We start from the raw sequence: 13,321 nt of genomic DNA on the forward strand, positions 1-13,321 counted from the left end.
GATTGACATTAAAAATTAAAAATAAATGTTTTTTCCTGATTTACATAATCTTGGTTACCCTGAAGTACAATTATTTCGTGAAAGTGTGTCATTTCGCCGTTTCAATGTCCCATGAGAATCCGTCGATGAGAGATTATGATTGACACAAAAACGTTACAGTTTGCTGAATAATACATTGTAGCCACAGAGTGTAACCCCACGCAGAAATATAATAGGCGGATGTTTTACAGGATCAAGACAATGCACATGTATATTTTACGAATGGGGAAGAGATATCTCTAGCAAATGATCCTATAAGAATTATTTATCAATTGGTGAAAAAAATACAAAAACCAGAGTACCATGTAATGTCTGATATCTGGAAACACCAGCTTGGTTTCGTTATGTTTTTGGTTGATGTAGTTTATAATGGTTAATGTTATTTGTCATGGATGACAAACACATTTGAACTACATTACCCAAGAGGTAATCCTGTATGTTTGTATCCTGCCATTTACCACTTATGTGAAGCTAGCCACTATAAGGATTAGCCAGCCACAACGGTGGAATTTGCGGTTCAGCTTCAAAATAAAGTCCCTCATTGAAAGTGACGCAAATGGATACAAATAGTGGAATCATGCCATGTTGGGACTACATAATGCTAAACAAAGTTGAAATGTTGTTATATAAATTAAACAAAAAACAATAATTAGTTAATTTAACAGAACATTTACAAATCAGCTGAAGTCGCACAGTGGATGTATTAGACTTCAGAATTGCGTTTGGGGCATACTTACAGTGAGCTCCAAGTATTGGGACAGTGACAATGTTGTTGTTGTTTAGGCTCTGTGCACCAGCACTTTGGATGACTTTGAAAAGATAAAAGGAATATGAAGTTAAAGTGCAGACTGCCAGCTTTAATTTGAGGGTATTTTATTCCATATTGGGTGAACCGTTTAGAAATTACAGAACCTTTTGTACATAGTCCCCCCATTTTAGGGGGGCAAAAGTATTGGTACAAATTCACTTAGACGTGTATTAAAGTAGTAAAACAAATTGTATTTGGTCCCATTTTCATAGCACGCAATGATTACATCAAGCGTGTGACTACAAACTTGTTGGATGCATTTGCTGTTTGTTTTGGTTGTGTTTCAGATGATTTACAATAGAAATGAATGGTAAATACATGTATTGTGTCATTTTGGAGTCACTTTTATTGTAAATAAAAATAGAACATGTTTCTGAACACTTCTACGTTAATGTGGACACTACCATGATTAATGAATGAATTGTGAATAATGAGTGAGATTTCTGCTGATTTTGACTTTTGTTTGTCAAATTAACTAATTATTGTATTTTGTTGAATTCATATAACAACATTCCAACCTTGTTTAGCATGATCTAGTCCAAATATGGCATGATTCTAATATTTGTATGCATTTGCATCGCTTTAAATTAGGGACTGGTATTTTGAAGTCTAACCGTAAATTCCACTATTGTGGCTAATCCTTATTGTGGCTAGCTTCACATAGGTATTTTCACCGATGACAGCCGTAGGATGGAGGCAGGTAATAGCCACTAAAAATACTACTTTATTCACATATTGTGCGCCTTTCACTTAGTTCCTTACATGCATTGACAAATCGTGCTGCCATTGGGCCCAAAATGTAATTTCTAAAGATGTTGGTCGTTAACTGACCATGGCTGATGTACAAGTTTAGCCATTGCATTGTTTCTTTGGTGGCCTGTTTCGCTTAATTGTCTACCCGGCGGCTTTCATAACATTTTGAAAGCAGGGCATTGTCAGTGGAAAGTACTTCATGCTTTTCTGAAGTGGGATGAGATTTGTTTTCCCAGAGTGAGTAAGGATGTTATATAATTTGGTCAAATACAGTATTGTACTGTAGTAGTTCAACCTAGCCAGTAGATCCGAACTGCTTGCTTAGAAATGCACTAGGGTCAGACAGGCTTCCTGTGTAGATTAAGATGCCGGTGCCAGAAATGTCTCAGAAAACATACCTCAATCCAGGAATGAGAATTGCGTTGTACTTAGAATTGTTCCATTAACCCAACTGTTACACTGAAAAGATTGAACGACTACTATTAAACTAGCAGTCGTTTAATCTTCTTGGTTTAAATTAGATATTGGGACAATTCTGAATACAACGGTACGATTCCTGAGACATTAATCGCCCGGCATTCACGGGTCTTAATGTACACAGGAACCCTGTTTCGACCCTAGTGCTGCTGTAAAACAGTGGGTTGGATCTGCTGGCTATGTACAACCTACATTATTGTGTGTGTGATCTGACAATTACAAATAATTCAGCGAACCTAAATTATAATGTCAAATTGCAGCTATCACCACATATGAAAAAATAGTGTAAAACTTTATTAATTAACTGGTGTATCTCACATCATGTATGTTTCTTGACAAGTTTTTTTCATGTCTCCCCTTTTCCATGTCTCGTTTAAGTATTAGCAAAGTATGAAAACCAGATAAACGTGTTTTCGGAGTTCCTTGAAGACTTGCCTGACACAGATGAACCTGTGTGGGTTTTAGGAGAGTGTTACAATGCTAAAACAGGTAGACTGGCATCTTCTAGCAGTCATATTGTGATTTATATGTGGGGGAAAAACTGAATGAAGGCATGACAGTCTTTCATGTTGTGTTCACAGGAAAGACGGAGCTACTATCAGACGTCCACTCGCGGCTATGGTTTACCTACAGGAAAAAATTCTCTCCCATAGGTGAGTGAAACAGGCAGATGTTATGTAAATCTGATTGTTGGCTACCCAGCTAACAATTCTAGGGAGATGGAGAATGTTTTTGTAATGTTCCCCTAATGTTTGAGTGTCCAGTTTTCCGTGAGTTAGGGGTACATTCTATCTATGTTGGCAACATCCTTCTGAGAACCTTTGTATAATGTTTTGGTGTTAAAAGTTAGGAGAACGCTCCCTTAATATCAAGCAGAACTTATCTAGAACATGGTTACGATGTTCTCAGAATATGCAACAATACTGTTCTAGATGTGTTTTATGGGACTTTGAAAGAACATTCCTGAGTCCAGTTTTCTGAGGGTTAGAATATTCTGTCAACGTCCCACAAAACATACACAGAACATGGTTTCATGTTCTTAGAATGTAAGATATTAATGTTCTAGACACATTTCATGTTCTTAGAATGTAAGATATTAATGTTCTAGATACGTTCTAATGTTCTAAGAACATTTCCGTGTATCTGGCATCAGGACGTCCGTCGCCTGATGGTCCCAAAGAAACTTTCTCCAAAAATATTTTTCATTACACATCATGCCTTGTTAGTGTTGCCAAGCCCATCAAGCTCCTGATTGGTGAACCACTGATCCATTCAAAAATATTTTTGTCTGTTGGCAAGGTTAGGGATATTCACATACACACAGTGCTTTTAACATGGTGTTTTCAATTTGCATATTCTACACACTTTGCCAAACATGATTACGTTGTGTATGTTCATATATATACAATAATAATTATACAAATATTTTATTGATCATAGTGATTCAGGAGTATCATTAAAACAGGTTAATATGCCCCACCAACGTTAGACCACTATACAGAATGTAATTTAATTGCTGAAATAAGTAAGTAAAGTCAATGATGAGAATAATCAGATTAACTGACACCAGACACAGACATATGGTGGCGTGGCAGTTTGTGAGTTCAAATCCCATTTGAGGACATGTTGAATAATAATTATTGTATAAATTAACATGCACAATGTAATCATGTATGTCATACGTACGTTGAAAACACTATGTTAAAAGCACTGTGTGTGAGTATCCCTAACCCTGCCAACAGCGTTACCCATAGCGCAATGACTGGAAGTCTATGGATATCTGCTAGTATTGAAAAGCATGGTAGCAGATAGCGCAATGACTGGAAGTCTATCTGCTACCATGCTTTTCAATACTAGCAGATATCCATAGACTTCCAGTCATTGCGCTATTGGTTCAGGAAACTACCTCTAACTTAATTTATACTGGACACAGAGACATAAAAAAACGGTGTTCACGAGTTCATCTGTCTCTGGAGAAGATGATGAAGGGCCTCGTTGCCAAAATCCCAACGTATCCATTTAAGGGCGGCAGATAGCCTAGCGATTAGAGGCAAGCCAGCAACCGGAGGATTGCCCGTTAGAATCCCGGGATTGACAGGAAAAATATGTTGGGAAGTGAACTGGCATCCAGAGGGCTGCTGGTATCAAATCCTAGATGCTATTGCCTGCCATTGTGCTCTTGAGCTAGGCACTTAACCCCCCACACAACAGCTCCCCGGTTGCCAAGCGAGGTCACCCGCAGCCACCCACACCTTTCCTAAACCTCTATATGTACATGTCTCTTTTGGAGGAGTTGGGTTAATAGCGGAAGTCAGATTTGGGTTGGATCTTGTGTGCAATTGACCAACAAAGTGCTCTTAATCTTAAGTGTCTATCTTGGTTTGATCCAGGGGGAACAGGCCCCTCTTCAGATGCAGGCTGGGGATGCATGCTACGCTGTGGGCAGATGATCCTTGCACAGGCCCTGGTATGCTCACAGCTGGGACGAGGTGAGGAGGGGACAGGGTCATGCATGGGGTGGGGATGTATGGAACTGCATTAGCAAAGGGGGTGTTTATACAGTGCATTCAGGAAGTATTCAGACCCCTTGACATTTTCCACATTTTGTTACGTTACAGTCTTATTCTAAAATGGATGAAATTATATATTTTTTCCTTATCAATCTATACACAACACCCCGTCATGACAAAGTGAAAACTATTTTTTTGAAATGTTTGCAAATGTATTTTTTTTAAACAACAGATGCCTTATTTACATAAGTATTCAGACCCTTTGCTATGAGACTCAAAATTGAGCTCAGGTACATCCTGTTTCCATTGATCATCCTTGAGATGTTTCTACAACTTGATTGGTGTCCACCTGTGGTAAATTCAATTGATTGGACTTGATTTGGAAAGGCACACACCTGTCTATATAAGGTCCCACAGTTGACAGTGCATGTCAGAGCAAAAACCAAGCATGAGGTCGAAGGAATTGTCCGTAGACAGGAATGTGTCGAGGCACAGATCTAGGGAAGGGTACCAAAAAATGTCTGCAGCATTGATGATCCCCAACAACACAGTGGCCTCAATCATTCTTAAATGGAAGAAGTTTGGAACCACTAAGACTCTTCCCAGAGCTGCCCCCTGGCCAAACTGGCCTTGGTCAGGCAGGTGACCAAGAACCTGATGGTTACTCTGACAGTGCTCCAGAGTTCCTCTGTGGAGATGGGAGAACCTCCCAGAAGGACAACCATCTCTGTAGCATTCCATTAATCAGTAGAGTGGCCAGACGGAAGCCACTCTTCAGTAAAAGGCACATGACAGCCCGCTTGGACTTTGCCAAAAGGAACCTAAAGGACTCTCAGACCATGAGAAACAAGATTCTCTGGTCTGATGAAACCAAGATCGAACACTTTGTCCTGAATGCCAAGCGTCACATCTGGAGGAAACCTGGCACCATCCCTACGGTAGCATGGTGGTGGCAGCATCATGCTGTGGGTATGTTTTTCAGCGCCAGGACTGGGAGACTAGTCAGAATCGAGGGAAAGATAAATGGAGCAAAGTACAGAGAGATCCTTGATGAAAACCTGCTCAGGTCCTGGGTGAAGGTACACCTTCCAACAGGACATCAACCCTAAGCACACAGCCAACACAATGCAGGATTGGCTTTGGGAGAAGTCTCTGAATGTCCATGAGTGGCCCAGCCAGTGCCCGGACTTGAACCCGATCGAACATCTCTGGAGAGACCTTAAAATTGCGGTGCAGTGACGCTCCCCATCCAACCTGACAGAGCTTGAGAGGATCTGCAGAGAGGAATGGGAGAAACTCCCCGAATACAGGTTTGCCAAGCTTGTTGTGTCATACCCAAGAAGTATCAAGGCTGTAATCGCTGCCAAATGTGCTTTAAGAGAGTACGGAGTAAAGGGTCTGAATACTATTTTCTACATTGTAGAATAATAGTGAAAACATAAACTATGAAATAACACACATGGAATCATGTAGTAACCTAAAAAGTGTTAAACAAATTCTTCAAAGTAGCCACCCTTTGCCTTGATGACAGCTTTACACACTCTTGGCATTCTCTCAACCAGCTTCACCTAGAAAGCTTTTCCAACAGTCTTGAAGGAGTTCCCACATATGCTGAGCACATGTTGGCTGCAATTTACAGGTGTGCCTTGTTAAAAGCTATATTGTGTAATTTCCTACTTTCCTTCTTAATGTGTTTGAGCCAAACAGTTGTGTAGGGTGGGTATACAGAAGATATCCCTATTTTGTAAAAGACCAAGTCCGTTTTATGGCAAGAACAGTTCAAATAAGCAAAGAGAAACGTCAGTCCATTATGACTTTAAGACATGAAGGTTAGTCAATCCAGAGAATTTCAAGAACATTGAAAGTTTCTTCAAGTGTAGTAACAAAAACCATCAAGCGCTATGATGAAGCTGTCTCTCATGGGGACCGCTACAGGAAAGGAAGACCCAGAGTTACCTCTGCTATAGAGGATAAGTTCATTAGAGTTACCAGCCTCAGAAATTGCAGCCCAAATTAATGCTTCACAGAGTTCAAGTAACAGACACATCTCAACATCAACTGTTCAGAGGAGACTGCGTGAATCAGGCCTTCATGGTCGAATTGCTGCAAAGACTACTAAAGGACAGTAAAGGACATCACTACTAAAGGACACCAATAATAATAAGAGACTTCCTTGGGCCAAGAAACACAAGCAATGGACATTAGACTGGTGGAAATCTGTCCTTTGGTCTGAGTCCAAATTTGAGAAGTTTGGTTCCAACCACCGTGTCTTTGTGAGACCTAGAGTAGGTGAACGGATCTCAGCATGTGTGGTTCCCACCGTGAAGCATGTAGGAGGTGGTGTGATGGTGTGGGGGTGCTTTGCTGGTGACACTGTCTGTGATTTATTTAGAATTCAAGGCACACTTAACCAGCATGGCTACCATAGCATTCTGCAGCGATATGCCATCCCATCTGGTTAGCGCTTGGTGGAGACTATTATTTGTTTTTCAACAGGACAATGACCCAACACACCTCCAGGCTGTGTAAGTGCTATTTGACCAAGAAGGAGAGTGATGGAGCGCTGCATCAGATTACCTTGCCTCCACAATCGCCCAACCTCAACTCAGTTGAGATGGTTTGGGATGAGGTGGACCGCAGAGTGAAGGAAAAGCAGCCAACAAGTCCTCAGCATTTGTGGGAACTCCTTCAAGAAGGTTGGAAAAGTATTCCAGGTGAAGGTAGTTGAGAGAATGCCAAGAGTGTAAAACTGTCATCAAGGCAAAGGGTGGCTACTTTGAAGAATCTCAAATATAAAATATATTTTGGTTTGTTAACACTTTTTTGGTTACTACATGATTTCATATGTGTTATTTCATAGTTTTGATGTCTTCACAACTATTCTACAGTGTAGAAAAATAGTACAAATAAAGAAAAACCCTTGAATGAGTAGGTGTGTCCAAACTTTTGACTGGTACTGTATGTTAAAAAAATCTAAACCTTTTTTTCGTTTTGTCATTATGGGGTATCGTGTGTAGATGAAAGGGGAATAAACAGTTGAATCCATTTTAGAAAATTAATCAAAAACTAAATTTGGAAAAAGTCAAGGGGTCTGAATACTTTCCGAATGCACTATATGTGAATGATTAATCTGGTCATGATATGTGTTCTACGATATAATCAATTCAACAGTGAGAAAGAGAAAAGGGTTTTATTAGACAGGGTAGGGGAATGACACAGTGATTGTGGCCTGTTCTCCTGCTATAGCCTGGCGTTGGAGGGCACAGGGAGGACAGCCGGAGAAGTACCATCGTATCCTCCACTGTTTCCTGGATAGGAAAGACAGCTGTTACTCCATACACCAAATGGGTAAGAGAGAGTCCTAGCCTAACCCTGCCTTTACCTTGGTCTGACCACATGTAAAGTACCCTGAATCAGCAGATGAAAGTGTTTTCTATCACATTCCTATCATTTTCCAAAAGTAAAAATGTGTAACTTGAAGGAAAATCAAATCGCATGATGAATCAATGACAGGCTAGAAAGAAGCTAAGACAGACCAGGGATGTAGGCCTGCGGATCAATTTCCAAAGACACAAAAATAGTTTGAATAGTAGAATACACAAGGTGCAATTTCAACATTTTTGTTGTGCATCATTCATTTTTTTGTTTGTTATGTCAGTCACTGACAGCCACTCAATTAGTTCATGTCAGCTAACATTTGGACAAATTTACCAATCTATCTAAATTTGTGGTAATCTTGGTTGAATTACCAACCTGGGAGCCCCCATTGATTTTGTTAGTCACTCTAACTCAGATATCTTATTAAAAACTGCAAACATTTCTCTCTAACTTATGGTAAAATGTGTAGAATTTCAGGAATTAGATGTAAAACCTCACCTTTTTTTTCTTCTCTGCCCCATGGAAAAATGTGTAGATTCAGGAAATTAACTCAAACTTTTTCTCTCTGCTGTCAAGAGGGCCGCTAAAATGTTTTGCTCACAAGGTGAGGATATGGATACGCAGACCCGCGAGCCACTGCGGCCCACCCATGATGAGTTCAGATTTAGTTGTGGCCCCCACCCCCATCAATTGCCCATCCCTGACTTGGACCTTCTGGAGTGAGCTTGGTGTTCTTTTTTTTTTTCTACTTGCAGCTCAGATGGGAGTTGGTGAAGGAAAGTCTGTAGGAGAGTGGTATGGCCCAAACACAGTTGCACAAGTGCTCAAGTAAATATTTTATATGCATGTTTTAAGACTGATCTATTCATATCTAATCTCTCGTGGACAGATTCACATGTAAACGGGAAGTGACAATTTTCGAGAATTGTAACTTCTGGGTAACCAAGATTAATTAATTTCAGAATATTTGATTGTCAGATGTTAGTAGTGTGACCTTTAGCACAAATAAGTTTGTGGCATAAATAAACCTATTATCTCTCGTCAGGAAACTTGCGCTATTTGATGACTGGAATTCTCTTGCTGTGTGACCTCTAGCACAAATATGTTTGTGGCATAAATAAACCTACTATCTCTCGTCAGGAAACTTGCGCTATTTGATGACTGGAATTCTCTTGCTGTATATGTGTCAATGGACAACACTGTGGTGATCGAGGACATCAGTACGTTTTTTTCCCTCACTTGCTCAATATATACAGAGCATTCGGAAAGTATTCTAACCCCTTGACTTTTCCACATTTTGTTAAGTTACAGCCTTATTCTAAAAATGATCCTCAGCAATCTATATACAGTACACTACAATGACAAAGCGAAAACAGGTTTTTAGAAATCTTTGCAAATGTATTTAAGTATTCAGACCCTTTGTATGAAACTCAAAATTGAGCTCAGGTGCATCCTGTTTCTGTTGATCATCCTTGAGATGTTTCTACAACTTGATTGGAGTCCACCTGTGGTAGATTCAATTGATTGGACATGATTTTGAATGGCACAGACCTGTCTATATGAGGTCCCACAGTTGACCGTGCACATCAGAGCAAAAACTAAGCCATGAGGTCAAAGGAATTGTCCGTAGAGCTCAGAGACAAGATTGTGTCGAGGCACAGATCTGGGGAAAGGTACCAAAAAAAAATCTGCAGCGAAGAAGGTCCCCAGGAACACAGTGGCCTCTATCATTCTTAAATGGAAGAAGTTTGGAACCACCAACTCCCATCTGAGCTGCAAGTAGAAAAAACAAAAAAGGAAAATAGAGAGATCCTTGATAAAACTTACTCCAGAGTACTCAGGACCTTAGACTGGGGCGAAGGTTCACCTTCCAACAGGACAATGACCATAAGCACACAAACAAGACAATGCAGGAGTGGCTTTGGGACAAGTCTCTGAATGTCCTTGAGTGGCCCAGCCAGAGCCCGGAATTGAACCTGATCGAACATCTCTGGAGAGACCTGAAAATAGCTGTGCAGCGACGCTCCCCATCCAACCTGACAGAGCTTGAGAGGTTCTGCAGAGAAGAAAGGGAGAAACTCTCCAAATACAGGTGTGCCAAGCTTGAGGCTGTAATTGCTGCCAAAGATGTTTCAACAAAGTATTGAATGAAGGGTCTGAATACCTAATGTAAATGTCATATTTTTAAGGGAACTGTTTTTGCTTTGTCATTATGGGGTATTGTGTGTAGATTGAGGGGGGGAAACTATTTTATCAATTTTAAAATAAGGCTGTAGCCTACAAAATGTAGAAAAAGTCAAGGGGTCTGAATACTATCCGAAGCCACTGTATGTATATTTTTGTATTCGTACCTTCTGAGCCTTCTGTATATGAGGACAGTGGTGAAGCTGTGATTCCAAAGACACAAAGGTTTTCTTTCCATGTCCTCTCCAGAGAAGCAGTGTCGCCAGGCAAGCAGTGCGAGCAGATTGCGGCCGAGACCCTGTGGCTGGCAGGAACCCTTCACCTCTAGGGAAACACCAGAACAAGCCTGTTCTCACACGGATGGGCATAGAGCCACGACTTGTCCACATTCCCAGTCCCATTCTGACTGGAGACCCCTACTGCTGGTCATACCACTCCGCATGGGAATAAACCACATCAACCCTGTCTACATCCAGGCCCTCAAGGTACTGGGCCATCAATGCTTTCTGTGATGGGATTGGGGATTTCTCTTATTATTCAATTGATACTAAACTACTATGCAATATTCCTGCATTTACTGTTGCCTTTAAATAGTTATACTGTACTGACTCCATGTGTTGTCCCATTCAGGAGTGTTTTAAAATGCCACAGTCCTGTGGTGTGCTGGGAGGAAAGCCCAATCTGGCCTATTACTTCATCGGATTTGTAGGTGAGCCTAAGAGGAAACCGGAACTGAAGGTTCCCAAATAGGTAGTAACAAAAGGAGATAAACCTGTGAGTTGTCTAGCCAACATGTTCAGCAGGCCTTCTTGTGTTCTCCAGGAGAGGAGCTGATCTACCTGGACCCCCACACCACCCAGTCAGCCGTGGAGGCTGGCAGTGGAGTGGACGACCAGAGCTACCACTGTCTGAGGAGCCCACGCCGCATGAAGATCACCAACCTGGACCCCTCTGTGGCCCTGGTGAGAGCTGTACCCACACACCGACCACCACAAACTGTTATACCACTGAGCCTCCTATCTCATGGGCCTTGTTTTCATAGTTGAATTTGAAGTGCATGCTGGTATGTTCTAAAAAGTTGCTCTAATGGGACTTTTGTATACTGTGGTGATGATTTTGTATACTGTGGTGATGATTTTGTATACTGTGGTGATGATTTTGCCACATAATTGCTAATCAAAATTCTGTTTTTTTCCCCCAAGGGATTTTTTTGTAAGAGTGAAGATGACTTTGACAGTTGGTGTAACCTGGTCCAGCAGGTAAGAGTCATCCACTCAAGTCACAATTGTATGTAGATGGATATTGTCCGGTGGTTGATATGTCCCATGTCGTTGTCCTTTTTAAGGAGATTCAGATGAAGAGGAACCTGAGGATGTTTGAGCTGGTGGAGAATCACCCGCCCCACTGGCCCCCCTTCGTTCCTCCCACCAAACCAGAGGTCCAGACCACAGGGGCAGGTATGAGCATACCTACCAGACAGATCCACTAATATTACACCAATAACAAGACATCCTTGCCGCAAATATCAAGCTTCCACTCTCTGGTATTTCCCTATATTGTTTCGAAGTGACAGTATAGGTCTATACATGAAGTGCATTTATTTCTTGAACCTCATTGAAACTCTTATGTAGTGTTTAAACTCAACTGACACATGCTAACCAAAATTAAGTGTGTTATATCAAACTGATTACTGTTCTCTTTTCAAACAGAGTTCATCGAATCGACCGACAAGCTGTTTGAGTCTGAAGAGGAGTTTGAGATCCTCAACGTGTGACCAGCCTCTCATTCGCTCCCCTCTGCTCATTCCAGTGGATGGTGATTGGGTGGATTACCTTGGCTCCCATGTTCCATACTGTGCTGTAGAAGTGCCTCAGAACAACACCAAGCACAAACTGCTTACCACTTTGCAAAAAAAACACTAACAACCCAGCAAGAGACGATAAAAACTAGGAAAGATCCTAGACAACTCAAGACAGAATTTGTTATTTTTATTTTTTACATTTTTTAATTATTTATATTTCCTAATTTTTGGTGGGGTAATAATTTTTTAAAACTGCATTGTTTAAGGGCTTGTAAGCATTTCACTGTAAGGTCTACACCTGTTGTATTCGGCGCATGTGACAAATAAAATGTGATTTGAAGTCAGGAACATGGTGTATACAGTAAACACAAGCTTGGACTGTCTCATTGTTATGTTGGAACCAGGAAACAAAGCCAGGGACAATGGTTGTCTCTACATGAAACAGGCTTTCTTTGTCTGTGTTAGACTTGTTTAATGAACAAGAGAGACGAAGACCGTTCAGATGCATGAACCGCATTGTACCGTGAGACTACACGTCTGCTGCAGCAGGGAAAGGACCTCGGTGAAGACAGCAGGGAAAGGACCTCGGTGAAGACAGCAGGGAAAGGACCTCGGTGAAGACAGCAGGGAAAGGACCTAGGTGAAGACAGCAGGGAAAGGACCTAGGTGAAGACAGCAGGGAAAGGACCTAGGTGAAGACAGCAGGGAAAGGACCTAGGTGAAGACAGCAGAGAAAGGACCTAGGTGAAGACAGCAGGAAAGGACCTAGGTGAAGACAGCAGGGAAAGGACCTAGGTGAAGACAGCAGGGAAAGGACCTAGGTGAAGACAGCAGGGAAAGGACCTCGGTGAAGACAGCAGGGAAAGGACCTCGGTGAAGACAGCAGGGAAAGGACCTCGGTGAAGACAGCAGGGAAAGGACCTCGGTGAAGACAGCAGGGAAAGGACCTCGGTGAAGACAGGCACGAGGATATGTCTGAAGAAGCCATTTCCTCAGCACTAACACCTGACGCCGGGAGACAGAAATATGCAGACAGTGTTAAAATACAAAACATACAACCAATAACTTGTTTATTAAGAAAAGTGCCTCTGAAATATATTTGTGTTCAATGGTTGGGGAGGGCAAAGGTTTTCCCAAGGTGTGGGATGTGGAACCCTCATGTAAATATGCCTGACAATAAAGATATTTAAACACTTTGCTTAGCCTCAGGGTTGATATTGCCTCTTAGCGCTATCTTCCTCACGTGTCATGTAGAAATGGAGTGTGTAGACTAGAGCCTGGAGTGCTCATTAGCAGAACTACCTCCTACTGTGATTAACCTAACCCTCCAGCTTTTTCCGGCTAACCCTTGTCCACCGATTTGATCAGGAT

General features: G+C 41.5%; 1 protein-coding gene across 3 annotated transcripts; it reads left to right on the forward strand.

The window, feature by feature from the left end:
- The first annotated feature begins 1,470 nt into the window (after window positions 1-1,470).
- LOC112231145 (cysteine protease ATG4A) lies at window positions 1,471-13,148 on the forward strand. Of its 3 annotated transcripts, none has more exons than XM_024397720.2 (13): window positions 1,471-1,547; window positions 2,456-2,566; window positions 2,659-2,730; window positions 4,468-4,566; window positions 7,834-7,935; window positions 8,721-8,793; window positions 9,106-9,185; window positions 10,399-10,634; window positions 10,780-10,858; window positions 10,972-11,111; window positions 11,352-11,408; window positions 11,495-11,606; window positions 11,859-13,148. In XM_024397720.2, the coding sequence occupies exons 1-13, from the start codon at window positions 1,538-1,540 to the stop codon at window positions 11,921-11,923; spliced, it is 1,236 nt and encodes a 411-aa protein (XP_024253488.1). In that variant the 5' UTR covers window positions 1,471-1,537; the 3' UTR covers window positions 11,924-13,148. The 3 variants fall into 3 exon arrangements, with proteins under 3 accessions (XP_024253488.1, XP_024253489.1, XP_042167370.1); XM_042311436.1 differs by lacking the exon at window positions 1,471-1,547 and adding an exon at window positions 1,635-1,837; XM_024397721.2 differs by lacking the exon at window positions 2,456-2,566 and having other exon boundaries at window positions 1,511-1,547.
- The last annotated feature ends 173 nt before the right edge of the window (window positions 13,149-13,321 follow it).

The sequence above is a fragment of the Oncorhynchus tshawytscha genome, linkage group LG33 (assembly GCF_018296145.1).
Source record: "Oncorhynchus tshawytscha isolate Ot180627B linkage group LG33, Otsh_v2.0, whole genome shotgun sequence".
NCBI classification, from domain to species: domain Eukaryota; kingdom Metazoa; phylum Chordata; class Actinopteri; order Salmoniformes; family Salmonidae; genus Oncorhynchus; species Oncorhynchus tshawytscha.

What these genes read in the sequence shown, in the direction of transcription:
- LOC112231145 (XM_024397720.2), top strand. An exon ending in GAAAAAATTCTCTCCCATAG is followed by an intron (nt 2,731 to 4,467) that starts GTGAGTGAAACA and finishes GGTTTGATCCAG; the next exon opens with GGGGAACAGGCCCCTCTTCA. An exon ending in TGGACCCCTCTGTGGCCCTG is followed by an intron (nt 11,112 to 11,351) that starts GTGAGAGCTGTA and finishes TTTTCCCCCAAG; the next exon opens with GGATTTTTTTGTAAGAGTGA.